The following is a 12,992-nucleotide window of genomic DNA, read 5'->3' as shown; positions in this document are numbered from 1 at the left end:
GGGCTTTCTCAGATTCAGGGCGAATGGGATATTTTTTTCCTTGGCTTTTTTTTTAAAGTAGTGAATATTAGCACTGGATTGACAGCCTTTCCCAGCGCGCAGCCTCCCTTCACCCCAGAAGCGGGGGTAGCAGAGCCCCGGGGCCCCGGGCCTCGCCCACCCACCACTCAGGAGGCACCGGGGGCTCTGGAGGGCTGGGAGGAGTCCAGGGGACCTGAACAGTGTTGCACGTCACTGTCTAGGCCCCGGAGGAGGGCAGGGTTCCTGACCGTCGGGATGGCCCAGACTCAGACTCAGAGTCACCATCGATGTGTTCTGTGCCACCGGGGTGCTCCCGGGAGCACTGCTGGAGGAGCACAGGCCACTCTCCTCCTTTCTCCCCCAGCCTGTGGAGAAAAGGTCTCGCCAACCCCAGGGGCTCTGGTTTCTTGTAACAGCTTCACCCAGGCTTCTCAGGGCCTGTGTTTCCAAGCCCCTCCGGCCACCGTGGCCCACTCAGCATCAGGATAAGCCTTGAGGTGGGGGTGACAGGGCAGGGACAAGGGCACTCATCCCTGCCAGGTGCCATTGCAGGCATTGGGGCGATCCTGTGACCCAGCCAGCAAATGTCCTGTTCTCCTAACACTCAACTCTTGAGGGGGAGACCAGATGGGCTAAATATTCAGCGGCCTGACCGCCCCCCACAAAGACAACGCCCAGTGGACAGAGGCCTGTCTCAGTTTGTCAGCTAAAAACTGGCTCAAAGTGGAAGCCACAAGCCCGTGGCACAGCTCAAGAGGTGGTGGGCACACCAGCCCCCTGTCCTGAGAAATAAGCCAGACACACAACATTGTTCAAATCCTTCTTCTGGAGGCTTTTAAGATTCTGTTTTGCTGTTCTCGGTCTCCCTGGAGCCCGGGTGTGATTAGCTGGCTGATGGAGGCAGGTGTCCAGACATGCTCCCCGGGTCTGACACTCTCTGGAGGTGAGGCTTGAAGCCAGGTGGCTGGGCTGAAAGGCCCCGCAGATGACCAGGTGCAAGAGTGCCCGAAACCATCCCGGCGCCACGGCTGGCATTCGTGGGGCCAACCACTGAGCTCAGGGGTCCCTCTAGGTAAAACTTCCCTGACCCAACCCCAAGTCTAAGCTCACCCCAGACCTGAGCTCCCACTTTCCTGGGCTGTCACAGGTCTTAAGCCCAATAAGCTGTAGTCTTGGCTTGCTTTCCCCACCAGACGGTACACTCACTCCTGGGCAGAGAATTTTGGTTCTGTAGCCCCAGCGCCTGGCGCAATGCCTGTCTGCACATAGTGGGTTCTCGATAAGGGAAAGCAGGAGAGGCAGCCCACAAACGGTGCCTCCTATGTGTTGGGCAATGATTAGGACACACTCTCAAATCCTCTATGGGGAGGGAGAAAGCCTCGATCTCAGTAGATGCTTGGTAGCAAAGGCAAATGAACGAGTGAATGATTCCCATGGAGAGTGGATGTGGAGCCCAGGGCTGGGGGGTGAACGCCACACAGATGCCCCAGATTCCTGAATGTCCTCCAGGGAACGAGCCGCTTGGGAGGCGACAACAGGGGAGAGGGGAGTCTCCTGAAACAGGAGGGCAGGACAGCAGGACTTGGGAGGCAAGGGGCCCGCAGGGCCGCCCCTGCTCTTGCAGCCAGGGCCACTCTGGGGTGCCAGCCTCCACAGGACAGCCCTCTACAAGGTGTCCCCTCGCAAATGCTATACCCGGCCAGGTCCCCTCCCTCAGATGCCCCAGACCTCAGCGCCAGCCACGCCGCCACTGTCTCAGGCCGTTGGGGAGCCTCGTCCGGGAGACGAGCCAATAACCATCCAGCCCAAAGGCAGGGGGCTACCTCTGCAAGTCCACAGCCACGCCTGGGAACCCCACCCGTGGGAGGATCACGGAGTAGGACTCCGGAAAAGGGTCAGGCAAGCGCAACTGCTTGGCGGGGGCCGGCTCTCCCCACGGCAGTCCCTTCCTCTCTGCCCCTTCTGCTATCTGCCTGCCTTCCAGACACTGTACCCCTCTCCTTCTAAGGAAGGGACTGTGCAGGCTGCTTTGAGACATGAGGTGTCCAAGGGGCACACACCTGCCTGCCTTGTTCAAGCCGAGCTTGCTCCAGACAGTGCCTGGAGGCAGCCCATCCTCAGCCCATCCTTGTCCCCTCGTCCCTGCTTCCTCCTAAGTGACCCTCACGGACACGTCCTGCAGTGAGCACCGTTAAGACGTGTCCTCGGACATCATCCACCCAACCTCTGGGGCAGGTGCGGAAATGCAAGCCCAGAGAGGACACGCGGCTTCCCTGAAGTCACAGAGCGTGCGAAGGGGCCTCCGTTTGCTTCTCAGGCTGGTGGTCATCCCCTCCCAAGGTGGTCCTGGCCCTTCCTCTCTCCAGAGTAGGGGCTCACTCTCAGAAGTGCAAGGGAATCACGGGTGCCTTTGGGTAAGACAGGTGAGTCCAGAATTGGTGCTGGATATTTGGGATTCTCCCCTTGCCCAGGGGAGCATGCGTAAGTGGGGCCAGTGGTTAGTCAGGTGTATCTCCCTGCCGTCTCGACCTCGAACGGTGACAAGCAGCAGACGGTCCCTCACGGCCAGGTTCACCTGTGGCTTGTCCTGGTTAACTGAGCCTGGCCAGGGGCATCTGTCCAGTGTAAACTAGTGTGGCAGGCCCGTGGGGGTGTGTGTGGCTGGTGAACTACAGATTTATGTACACACACACACGCACACACACACACACCTGTGACAGGGATGCTGCAGGGGACAATCAGGACCCGTGCCAGGCAGGGACTGGGTTCAGAGGTGGGTACATGTGCTCTCTTGCTGCATTGTGCGCGCACACCGAGTCCAGCGTGTTTGGGGATGGGGAGGGAAGGATGCGTTGTGAACAGTGCCCCTTGTCCCCCCTCCCCCCCCCCCATTAAATATCCACGAGACCATGTGCCTGTGGCAGGCCTACGGTGTAAATGGGGTCTGGGGGCCAAGGGGAGGGCGGGAGAAGCCCCCTGGGGCTCCAGCTGGGTTTCCAAGCTCTGGGCAGCCGAGAAGCCTTCCCCGCTCGGAAGCCTCTGCGTAGATGCCCTCATTACATCACCGACATCCCCGCCACGGAGCCGGCCTCGCTTATGAGAGGCGCCTCTCTGAACGCCAAGCAGGACGAAGCGCCTTCCGGTCGGGCCGCAGAGCCGCTCCTGTCCGCAGCGGCCGGCGGACACAGCGAGGCCGGAGGGAGATTCCAGACCCCGACCCCGCGGCGGGGGGTGGGGGGGGTGGGGGGGGAGAGTGGGCGGCCGCCGGATTCGCGGAGGAGGAGGGCCGCGGAGGGGCCCGGGGGGAGGGCGCCGGCGGGCGAGGGGTTAAGTGTGGGATCAGCTGTCGCGCCGTCGTTCCGGATTCTCTTCCCTCGGTGCGGGGCTCTGTTTGATGTTGGAGTACGCCAGGGGCTCCCCCTCCCACCGCTACACACGCGCGCACACGCGCGCACTCACACGCACACGCGCCACTCTTTGCAGACAGGGCTCCGGTGGCTCCAAAGTGACGGGCGCCGGCTCCCCCGCTGCCCTCACCCCTTCTCTCGCGCACACAGCCTACCGGGCCGTGTTCTCGCGCGCGCTCTCCTCAGCACCCCCGCCCGGGCAGGGGAGCACCGGGCAGTAGCGCGCCGCTCGCCGTCCATGCCTCCCTCTTGAGGAGCGCCGCGCGGGGGAGGGGAGGGCCGAGGAGGAAGAGGAGGAGGAGGAGGAGGAGGAGACCGAGAGGGCGCCCGGGAGGCTGGGCGCGCGCACACACCGAGGGACGCGCGGAGGGTGCGAGCCGCGCAGCGAGCGCAGAGCTGCCTCCGGCCGCCGGGCGCCCCCCTGCCGCCCCATGCTGTGCTCCATGGCGAACTCGGGCTGCCTCCTGCTGTCCAACTCCGGCAGCATGCTCCCGCACTCCGTGCCCTGCCCGCCCGCCTTCCTCTACCTCCAACAGGTAAGCTGCCCCCGGCCCGGCGCGGCCCCCCGCCCGGCGCACGTGCGCCCCGCGCCGCCGCCCACCCCGCGCTCGGCCGCCTCCGCGCCGCCGCCGGGGCCCCGCTGCGCTCCCCGCGTCATGGCGCCGGGGCCCGGCGGGGGGAGCGGCGGCCGAGCGCGGGGTCGCCCGGGGCGCGCGCGGCGCCGGGCGGGGGGCCGGAGTTTGGGGCGTCGCTCGCAACTTTTCCGAAGGCGCGGGAGGGGGCGGCGGGCGGAGTCTCGGGGGAAGCCGGAGGGGAGGGGGCGGGGGTTCTCGTCGCCGCGGTCACTTTGGGGAACTTCGCGCCGGGCCGCGGGGGGCGCGAGGGCGGGGGACGGGGGACCCCCCCCCCACCTCTCCCCGGCCGCGTCGGGAAAGCCGGGGGGCCGCGCGGAGGCGGGGGCGGCGGGGGCGACGGCGGGGGCGCCGAGCTCTGCTGCAGCGGGGAGCGCGAGCGGGCCTCGGGGGAGACGGGCCACCCGCCTGGTGGGGCCGGCGAGGGAGGCCCGGGAGCTCCGGCCGGGGAGGGGGCTGGGGCCAGACTTTTGCAATCTGCTGGGCTGCGCAGGAAGCTCCGGCTGGTGAGGGGGGCAGAAAGCCAGAGCGACTCTGAGCCCCCAAAATCCCCAGGACGCTCCAGGGGAGGTGAGCGCAGAGCATCAGCTACTGCCTGCCCGCCTGCCGTGGTGTGCCGGGGCGGGGGGTCCTGCGATCCCACCCAATGCGGAATCGGTGCGGTCCCAGGCCTGCATTGGAGACGGAGAGGGGCCTTCCTCGCCTCCCCCAGGCCCCTTGGTCTCTCCGGGCTGCTGTTCCCAGTCCCAGCCCAGCCAGAGCCGACTGGGGGCTGCAGTAGCCTGCCTCACCCACCGTGGCCGCCCACACCTCGGGGCCTGTCCTTCCTCCTGGCACTGTGGGGCTGCCTTTTTTTTATCTGTAGCACCCTGAACCTCTGCTTGGGCCTGCAGGGGCGGGGGCGGCTGCCTGCTTGAAGAGGCCTGGGGCTTGAAGGGAGAAGCCCGGTGAGGCCTGGAGAGCTTCGGGCTGGCTGTCCTGGGGCCTGCACATCCCAGCGGGAGGGCTCCCTTAGGACCAGGTGTGCACCTTGGGCTGGGTGTGGAGGTGGGAGGCAGAAGGTAGTCGGTGTCATGGCAGTGCTGATGGTCAGGGTCAGGCCAGGCCTAATAGCCTTAAGTGACCATGTACTCCCGCCGTCTCTCCCATGTATGCATTTGAAGAGAGGAGCCCAGAAGTGTGTGTTTCTTGGAGACGATGACAGGCTCCAGGTGGAGCTGGGCCTTTGGATGGTGGGTTCTTGTCTTTCTGTGCCCCTTGGGCTCTCCAGAGAGCCAAGAAAGAAGGGACCATGGCAGGTGGCTCAGGAGGAGCCGTGGACACAGCAGGCAGAGACGGGGCCCTCAGAGCTGAGCCAGGTCAGTCAGCCCCTGGACTGCTGGGTACTCAGGTCAGCCCCTTACTAGGATCCACGCGGCGGGGATCGCCGAACACGTCAGCAACTGCAGAGGAAGGGCCGGGGGACTGCCTGAAGGTGAGGGCAAAGGGCAGCCGGAGTGGCCTGGGATCCAGAGACCTTGGCCCTTGATCCCACCCTCCGTAGGACCACCTGTGACATCTGGGCAGTCCTGGGCACAGCTCAATAGCCACAAAAACTGCTGAGGGGACCCCTTTGCCCCCAGGCAGGCAGGTGTCCAAGCCCGAGCCGTGGCCGACTCCCGAAATTCTCCATCGTCACGTGAGTTGCACGCAGTCAGGGTGGACCCGGGAGGTCAGCCTTCCAGGGCATCCCAAATTTCCATGAGTACAGCAATTGCTTGGGGGTCTCTGGGGTGGGGCCCAGGAATCTGCATTTCTAACAAGCTCACGGGTGAAGTCACGGGGCAGACCACTCAGGTAGCAAGCATCTGTACCACCCTCCATGGCCACCGGAACGTATGCCCTGGGCTGCTAGAAGGGACTCCAGCCCCCTCTGCAGACAGCAGGATTGGAGGCTATTCCAGGGCTTATTGGCTGTGTTAAGCAAGTCAGGTCCCCTCTCTGAACCTCAGGATCTTCCTCGGAGAAAGCGTCCTGTCCTCCCAGGCTGAATGGGAGGGTTGAGTTAGGATGAAGTACCAGCCAGCCTCTGGAAAATGCCAGATGTTGGCATCATCTTGATGGAGTCAGACGCGTGCTCGTAGTTGGGGTGAGCGTGCCAGCAGGACCAGTGAGGAAGGCACTCGGATTCTTCCAGGGCTGGGTGACTGCGTCCCCAACTAACGGCATTTGGAACTTTCTGTAGGGGCGGCGGGAAAGCAAGAAGATGCCGATGAGCCGTAGCCATTCCGAGTGGGTGTCAGCCATGAGCAGAATTGCTTCTGGGAAAGCCAGAGCGTGCCCACTGGGGCCAAGCTCCGAAGTACCCTGTTTCCTATGAGGCATTTCCGCAGCGGGTGGCCGTGTGTCTCCGTGGGCCGGGGAAGATCTTAATGCAGCCGTTTCCGGGCTATCTTTGGGGGCACACGTTAATAGGAGCTCACGCAGGTCTGGTGGTCCAGGGCCAATGCAAGACAAAAAATGACGCTTAGTTGGAGACCCTGCTTGTCCCAAACCACGTTGGGAGTGAGACAGAGCCTCCTGTGCCCCCTGGAAGTGGAGGCCATGTGAGGAGGGGGCCTGGGGCGGCCCCTGGCCCGGCGGCCCCTGGCCGGGTGTCCAGAATCCAAGCTCGCCTCCCCCGCAGCCCCACCGAGGAGTTGCAGGTCTGCATGAGTGAGCCTTGGTGCCGCATGTAGGCTGTGTGTTCAGTCTCGGCAGCACGTTTGATAACAGGAGCAGGAGCAAATACGTGAAATCAAGCAAGACAAGAGACGTGGTTTGCGGCGCATTAAGATACAGCATTTAAACGGGCAAGCGTCGGAAACATACCGTCTTTCAAACTTGAAATTAGAACGTAAAACCTCAACCAGCAGAATGCCGTTCTCTGTTAACGTGGCAAGCTCTTCCCGCTGCACGGGCTGGACCCCAAGTGTGCAGAGGACGGGCCGCGTCCCCTCTGGGACGCAGTGACTCTGTAATTCATTAGAGATGCTCGTTGCCGGGCATCCTTTCTCGCAGCGTCTCGGTGGTGCTGATATTTATTTGTCAGAGTTCCGACTGTCCGCTGGACAAACTTCAGGTCCCCCAGCACCGGGAGAAACCCGGCTGCAGCTGGGCTCTGGCATTCGCTAAGAGCCTAGCCTAGCAGCCCCGGGCAGCGGCTGTGTCCCCACCTGCCCGGCCCGCCACCGGGCCCTCGATTTCCCACAGGGCGGCCCAGAGCCCTGGTCCCCCTACATCTGGCCCCACCTAGGGATCCTGGGGTGCTGTCATCCATGGTGCATTGCGGCCAGCCCGGCAAGGGGTGAGGTCAATACCAGTCACCTTTCAGAGCAAGAAGGAGCTTGTCTAGAAATCTAGAACATTAGCAACACTCCCTGTGAGGCCCTTGTCTGGGCTCCAGTAGAAGAAAGTTGTAAAGAATGGGGGGGGGACCCCTGTGCCACAAAATGGGATTTTGTCACAGTAATTACTTCTTACTAAGCTGCAGTGCCCTATAGAGGAATCTTATCACCATATCCGATTGCAAAGCCGGGAACTCGCTCTGGGGGAGAGATACAGGCGCCTTAAGTTTCGTAGGAGGGAGCGCCGGCGACCGAGAGGAGGGGCCGTGCCGGCAGGATGCTGGCTGGTCCCACGGACAGCAGCCCCTGGAGACCGCGAGCACTGGGGCCTTCCTGCGGGCCGCGTTTGGAGCTCTGTTGATCTCATCATCCTTCTGTTCTTAATCAAGATGAAATCACAGATGGCCTTGCGTGCCCTCGACAACACTGGCAATCACCGGAAGTTTCCGTGGAGGATGTGGCGTTTCCACGCAGCTTCCAGTGTGAGGCAGGCCGCGTCTTGGTGTTGTTGACAAGATGCGTTCCCTCGGGGTGTGGAACCCAAAGACTTCTAGAGGGGGGGTGGTCAGGGAATCCTGGGGTCTATTTGAGATTCATTAGGAAGCTCTTCTATTAATAATCAGTGGGGGGGGGGGGTTGGTAGCGGACCCGCTAACGCAGGAATTCTTAGTAGGTTTAATTACCGTAGCAAAGGGGACGCCCCTTCTGACACAGTCCGAGCACGCCTGACGGCTGTCTCCGTTCCCTGGGCAGTTGGCCTGTCGCCTTGGTGTGATTCCAGGAACCCCCGTCTGAGACACGTTTGCTCCAGGTGGCAGAACGTGCCCGTGGGTACGCCCCGGCCAACGGGAGGGGCAGGCACTGAACAGAAGCGCGTCCGCGTCTTGGGCAATGCACGTGACCCACGTCTGCTCTGTTGCTGTCCCCTGGTCATGGCTTCTGTGGCTTCTTACCCACTCTTCCCTCTGGCGGCTCACACTTGCTGTGGAGTCTGCTGAGCGTATGTGCGTGTTTTACAGTTGGGGAAACTGAGGCACGTGGAGGCCAGGTGATGTGCTGACTCATAAAGCCACTGACCAGCAGAGCCTGGCTTCGACCCCAGAAGCCTCGGGCTGGGGGGATATCGAGGACCGAGGAGGTCCTGCCCTCTGACCGCTTCCTGGCCACGCGCGAGACAGAAGTGACCCGACGGGAGCCCTCACACGGCGTGAACTCTCATCTTGCCCACAGACTTGTCGCCATCAGCGTTCCGGAGGTTCCCGTTGGGTTGGGGAGAGCGCAAGTGGCCTAGTTCGTTGCATCTTGCTCTGCGGGCACGTGGGTTTCTCCGAAGAGCGTTGAGTGGGGAGCTCTGTGCGCTGGGCGGATGATGGGCACAGGAGCCAGGTGGGCAGGTGGCCCACAGCGGGCAGGTCCAGCCCTGGGCACAAGTGGAGGGCGCTCCACGGAGGAGAGACCGGGTGCTGGGCATTCAGACCCAGCGGAGCACGAAGTCTGCACAGAGCGGCCGCGGACCCCCTACTGCCCTGCGCGGCGCCTCTGCCCAGCGGTGGGGGCGCGTGGGGCATCTTCCAAGCCAGTGCGTCGCGATGTGGACAGATGTGCGTGTCTCGGGGCCCGGAGGGCTGGGCGTGGTCCCGGAAGCAGGTGGGGAGTGGCCGACCCTTCTCGGGACAGCGTTTGCGGGATTTTCCAATTCCATCAAGGAGGCCTGCGCCCGTCTCTCACAGCTACGGCGGGAGACTGAGGTTCAAATGGCGTACCCTGTTTCCCGGAATCAGAAGTGAAGGGTTGGCTTGGCCATCATCCTCCCTGCCTTTGGGGACCCCCAGTGAGTCTGAGGAGTGGGTCCCCCCTGTACTGAGGTTCCAGGTCCTTATCGAGTACAGAGAAGCCACGTGCTGACGGTCCCACACCAGGACCTGAGTTTGTGGGCTTTCCTGGCCCGTCTGGCTGGCAGGGCCGGGGAGCAAGCATGGTGGGGCACGGGGCTAAGCAGGCCACAGCGGGCGTGCTGGGAGGTCAGCAGAGGGCAGGGAAGGACACTGCAGCAGGGCCGACTCTGCCCGCGGCCTGTCCCCTCCCCTGGCATGGCCCAGAGCCTGTGCCCACGACACCAGCCGGGCAGGTGCTCAGCCATAGAGCTTGGGAATCACATGTGGCCGCCGTCCTTGCGGGAGGTGAGGCTGAGGTCCAGGCCCACATGCTCTCTGGTCCTGGGGACAGTCACCTGAAGGTGGCTCAGAGTGGAATGTGGGGCTCCAGGGAGAGAGCAGGAGCCCACAGCGCCTCAGGCCAGCCCTGGGACAGGGCCTGCGGGCCTTGACTCCTAACTCAGCCGGCAGTGGGCCTGTGGGCAGGGTCCAAAGCTCCTGGTGGTGTGGGATCAAGGGACCCTCGAGGGCCTCTGTGACCAGGGGGTTGATTCTAACCCAGGTACCAAGAAGCGGCAGCTGCCGACAGGGCTCCCTTACTCCCCAAGGCCAGGGCTTGACCAGCCGACCCGGCCTCTGGGGTCCCCGTGAGGCTGCACATGGCTGTCCCCGCTTGCCATCGGCCTCTGTCCTCCTAGCCCTCTCTCCGTGCTTCCTGAGACTGGCCTCCAGCCTTTGTCATCCGCCTTCGTGTCCATTCTCGCTTCCAGAATTTTCCGTGCTTCTGAGCCTCTCCCCCTTCTTCCTTCCCGGCCTACTTCCTCTCCCTTCCCATATTCGTTTTCCCTGTTTCTCCCCTTCACCCGTGTCTTCTTCCCCCGAGGGATTCTCGCCCCCTCCCATCTTCTGAACCCTGGCCAGCCTGCATGACCCCCTCCGGGCCCCGCCATAGCCTGCCGGCCCACGGGCAGATCGCTACGTGGTTCCATCAGGGGCTGTGCAGCCTGGAGCTGCACCGGCTGCGGGCTTCTGTGTCGCCGGTGCGGCAGGTGTGGTCCGTGGTGTCTGGGTGCCCGGGGAGAGCGAGCTCGGTTCTGAAGGAGCCCCGCTGGGGCTGCAGCCGGGGGGCTCACAGGAGGCCTGGGGAGGCTCTGGGGCCAGCCGGGCCCAGCCCACCTGCGGCAGCCTCGAGAGCCAGTGGAAGCAAGTCCTGTCCTCCCGCAGGTTAGGAGCTCCGAGGGGCCATCAAGGTCTTTGTAGCTTCTGGGCCCCTGAGCGGCTCAGAGAGTCGGCAGAGGAGGAGGAGGGCGGCACCCCCAGGGCGTCCACGAATTATCCACGGGGCAGCTGTTGGTACCAGGCGCTACAGTAGGGCCCTGGGGGGACAGTTGGAAACAAAGCCCCCCGCCCCCAGTCCTGTGCCCCCTGGGGTCACGGGCTCGACTCAGTCACAACAGAGGAGTTCTAAGAGTGGCCAGCACGTGTCCCCCCGAACGTGGCCACGAGGGCACGTGCGGGGTCCACCCCGGTGGGCAGAGAGGGGGCCAGCCGAGGTCTTCCCTGCCAGGCCCAGGCTTCTGTGTCTCCAAGGTGGGATTTTGCTTTGTCTTTCCTTCCCCTCCGGAGGGCTGCGGGGGCTGCAGAGACTCCTGCTTCTTGACCCCCTCCCGGTCCATACGTGCCCCATCGTCACCATCCCAGGCATGCTGTCCAGCCTCTTAGTCACCCCGAGGAGGCGGCTTCAGTGTGTCCGGCGGGCGGGCGTGCGGGCGCAGGTATCAGACCGCAGTGCTCGTGCGCGGCGTGCGTGGGAGCGTGTGGTCGTAGGCAGGCGTCGCGAAGGCAGAAGGAAGCCGCTGTGACGATGAAAACTGCCCCTTCTCTGCCCCACCGCGGGGAACCTACCACCCAGCGTTTGGGGGCGTCCCGGAGGGAAGTTCCCCTCGTCCCTCTGCCTCCACGCTGGGCCGCCTGGCTGAGAGAGGGGCCCTGCTCCCTCGTTCCTCGGTGGCTTCCTTTGTTCTCCTGCTTCTCCTGGTGGAGACGAGCAGGTCGGGAATTGAGAAGGAACTTCAGCAAGCTGTTAAGGGGAACCAGAAGGAAGCAAGCAAAAGAAACACGCAAGTTCCTGAGCCCCTGAGCGAATGCATCACCCTGGCGATGCATCTGGGGTCGGGGGAGTCACTAAGACGTCATTGAGGCCAACCCCTTCCCTCCGGTTCAGCTTCCGCGTGTGGTGGGTGCAGATCTCGGACTGTGTATGAGGAGGGGAGGTCCCACGACCTCTAGTGTCCCCGTCCCACTAGACGGGGAGCCAAGCGAGAACTCACTGCCGTCGCCAGCCACACGGGGAAGTGCCGGGGTGAAGCCTGGAGTGAAAACCAGGGCCAGGTCTGATTTCTGCTCTGCACAACCCGCCGTCCTCCTCCTGAGCCTCAGGTTCTCATCCGTAAAGCAGCACAGCCACCAGCGAGGGCTGCCTGGCGTGGGAGGTGGGGTTAGAAATGGAGAGCCTGTGCCTGGGGATTTGTTCCGTTTTTGGTGGGAAGGGCACTGCCGAACCAGGCGTGTTTATGGATGATCGGTCAGGAGGATGAGCAGAAGGCATTCCAGGCTCAGACAGGATCTCGAGAGGCTGACGGTCCTGGAAGGTCAGCAGGCGGGCACATCAGGAAGGACAGACCTGGACAGGACCAGAGGGTGGGAAGGGGCGGTGGCTTTAAAGCAAAATCTCTGGGGCACCTGAGTGGGTCAGTCGGTTGGGCGTCTGACTTCGGCTCAGGTTATGACCTCACAGTTCATGAGCTCGAGCCCCGCGTCGGGCTCTGGGCTGACGGCTCAGAGCCTGGAGCCTGCTTCGGATTCTGTGTCTCCCTCTCTCTGCCCACCCCCCCCCCCCGGCTTGTTCTCTCTCCCCCCCTCTCTCTCTCTCAAAAGTAAATTTCAAAAAATTAAAAAAATAATAAAGGAAAATCTCAAAGGACATTTCTAAGTGTAATTTCCCATTCGTTGTCTTTGGAAGTGATGAGTTCCCTGTCACCGGAGGCATTCAACAGAGGCTGGGTGACTCACGTGTCTCAGAGGCTCTAGAACAATGCTGTCCGGTGCAAATATGGAGCCAGCTGGTAGGAAAGTCTACAGTTTATGGTAGCCACTTAGAAGTGAGAAGCAGCAGATGAGATGAATTTCGGTAGTGCGTTTTGCTTAACCCCGTACGTCGCAGAAAATCACCGCCACGTGTGATCGGTGTGAAGTAAGTTACTGACGAGGTGGTTTGCGTTTTTCATTTTGCGCTAAGTCTTTGCAGTCCGGTACACGTACATCACACACCTGTTGGGACTAGCCACGTCTCTACGGCCCCGTGCTCGTGTGGGGCCGTGGCTAACAGACTGCGCCGATCCGGAACGTTTCCATCGTCGCAGAAAGTGCCGCTGGACAACACAGAACTCGGTCGGCCTCGCTGCTCAAAGCCTGGTCTTTGGACCAGCAGCGCAGGGAGCCAGCTAGAAATGCAGCCTCCTCCGTCAGAATCGGCATGGGACGGAAGGCCTGGGGGAGTCACGCCGCTCTAGAGCTCGGCGTGTCTCAGGGTAAGGACAGGGTGGCCTCGGGATCTGTGACCGCAGGTCTGAGTCCCATCGCGCCCTCCAGCCTGCTCGTGCCCGTCTACACACGCTCTGTGTTCCTAACAAA

The 12,992-nt window shown here is 62.8% G+C and overlaps 1 protein-coding gene across 9 annotated transcripts in view; it reads left to right on the top strand.

The window, feature by feature from the left end:
* The window catches only part of RBFOX3 (RNA binding fox-1 homolog 3), a 448,365-nt gene that overhangs the window by 365,252 nt on the left and 70,121 nt on the right, over positions 1–12,992 (top strand). The window contains exon 1 of one of the 9 annotated variants that reach the window (XM_023244203.2): positions 3,803–3,964. The exons of 3 other annotated variants lie outside the window; for them this stretch is intronic. In XM_023244203.2, the coding sequence (XP_023099971.1) occupies positions 3,860–3,964 (105 nt within the window). In that variant the 5' untranslated portion in view covers positions 3,803–3,859. Of the gene's footprint in view, positions 1–3,802; positions 3,965–12,992 lie in introns of those variants that run through there. 5 more of the 9 variants (XM_023244206.2, XM_045045295.1, XM_023244202.2 and 2 more) reach the window with 5 other exon arrangements.

The sequence above is a fragment of the Felis catus genome, chromosome E1 (assembly GCF_018350175.1).
Source record: "Felis catus isolate Fca126 chromosome E1, F.catus_Fca126_mat1.0, whole genome shotgun sequence".
Taxonomy (NCBI): domain Eukaryota; kingdom Metazoa; phylum Chordata; class Mammalia; order Carnivora; family Felidae; genus Felis; species Felis catus.
This window is presented reverse-complemented; position numbering and strand designations above follow the sequence as displayed.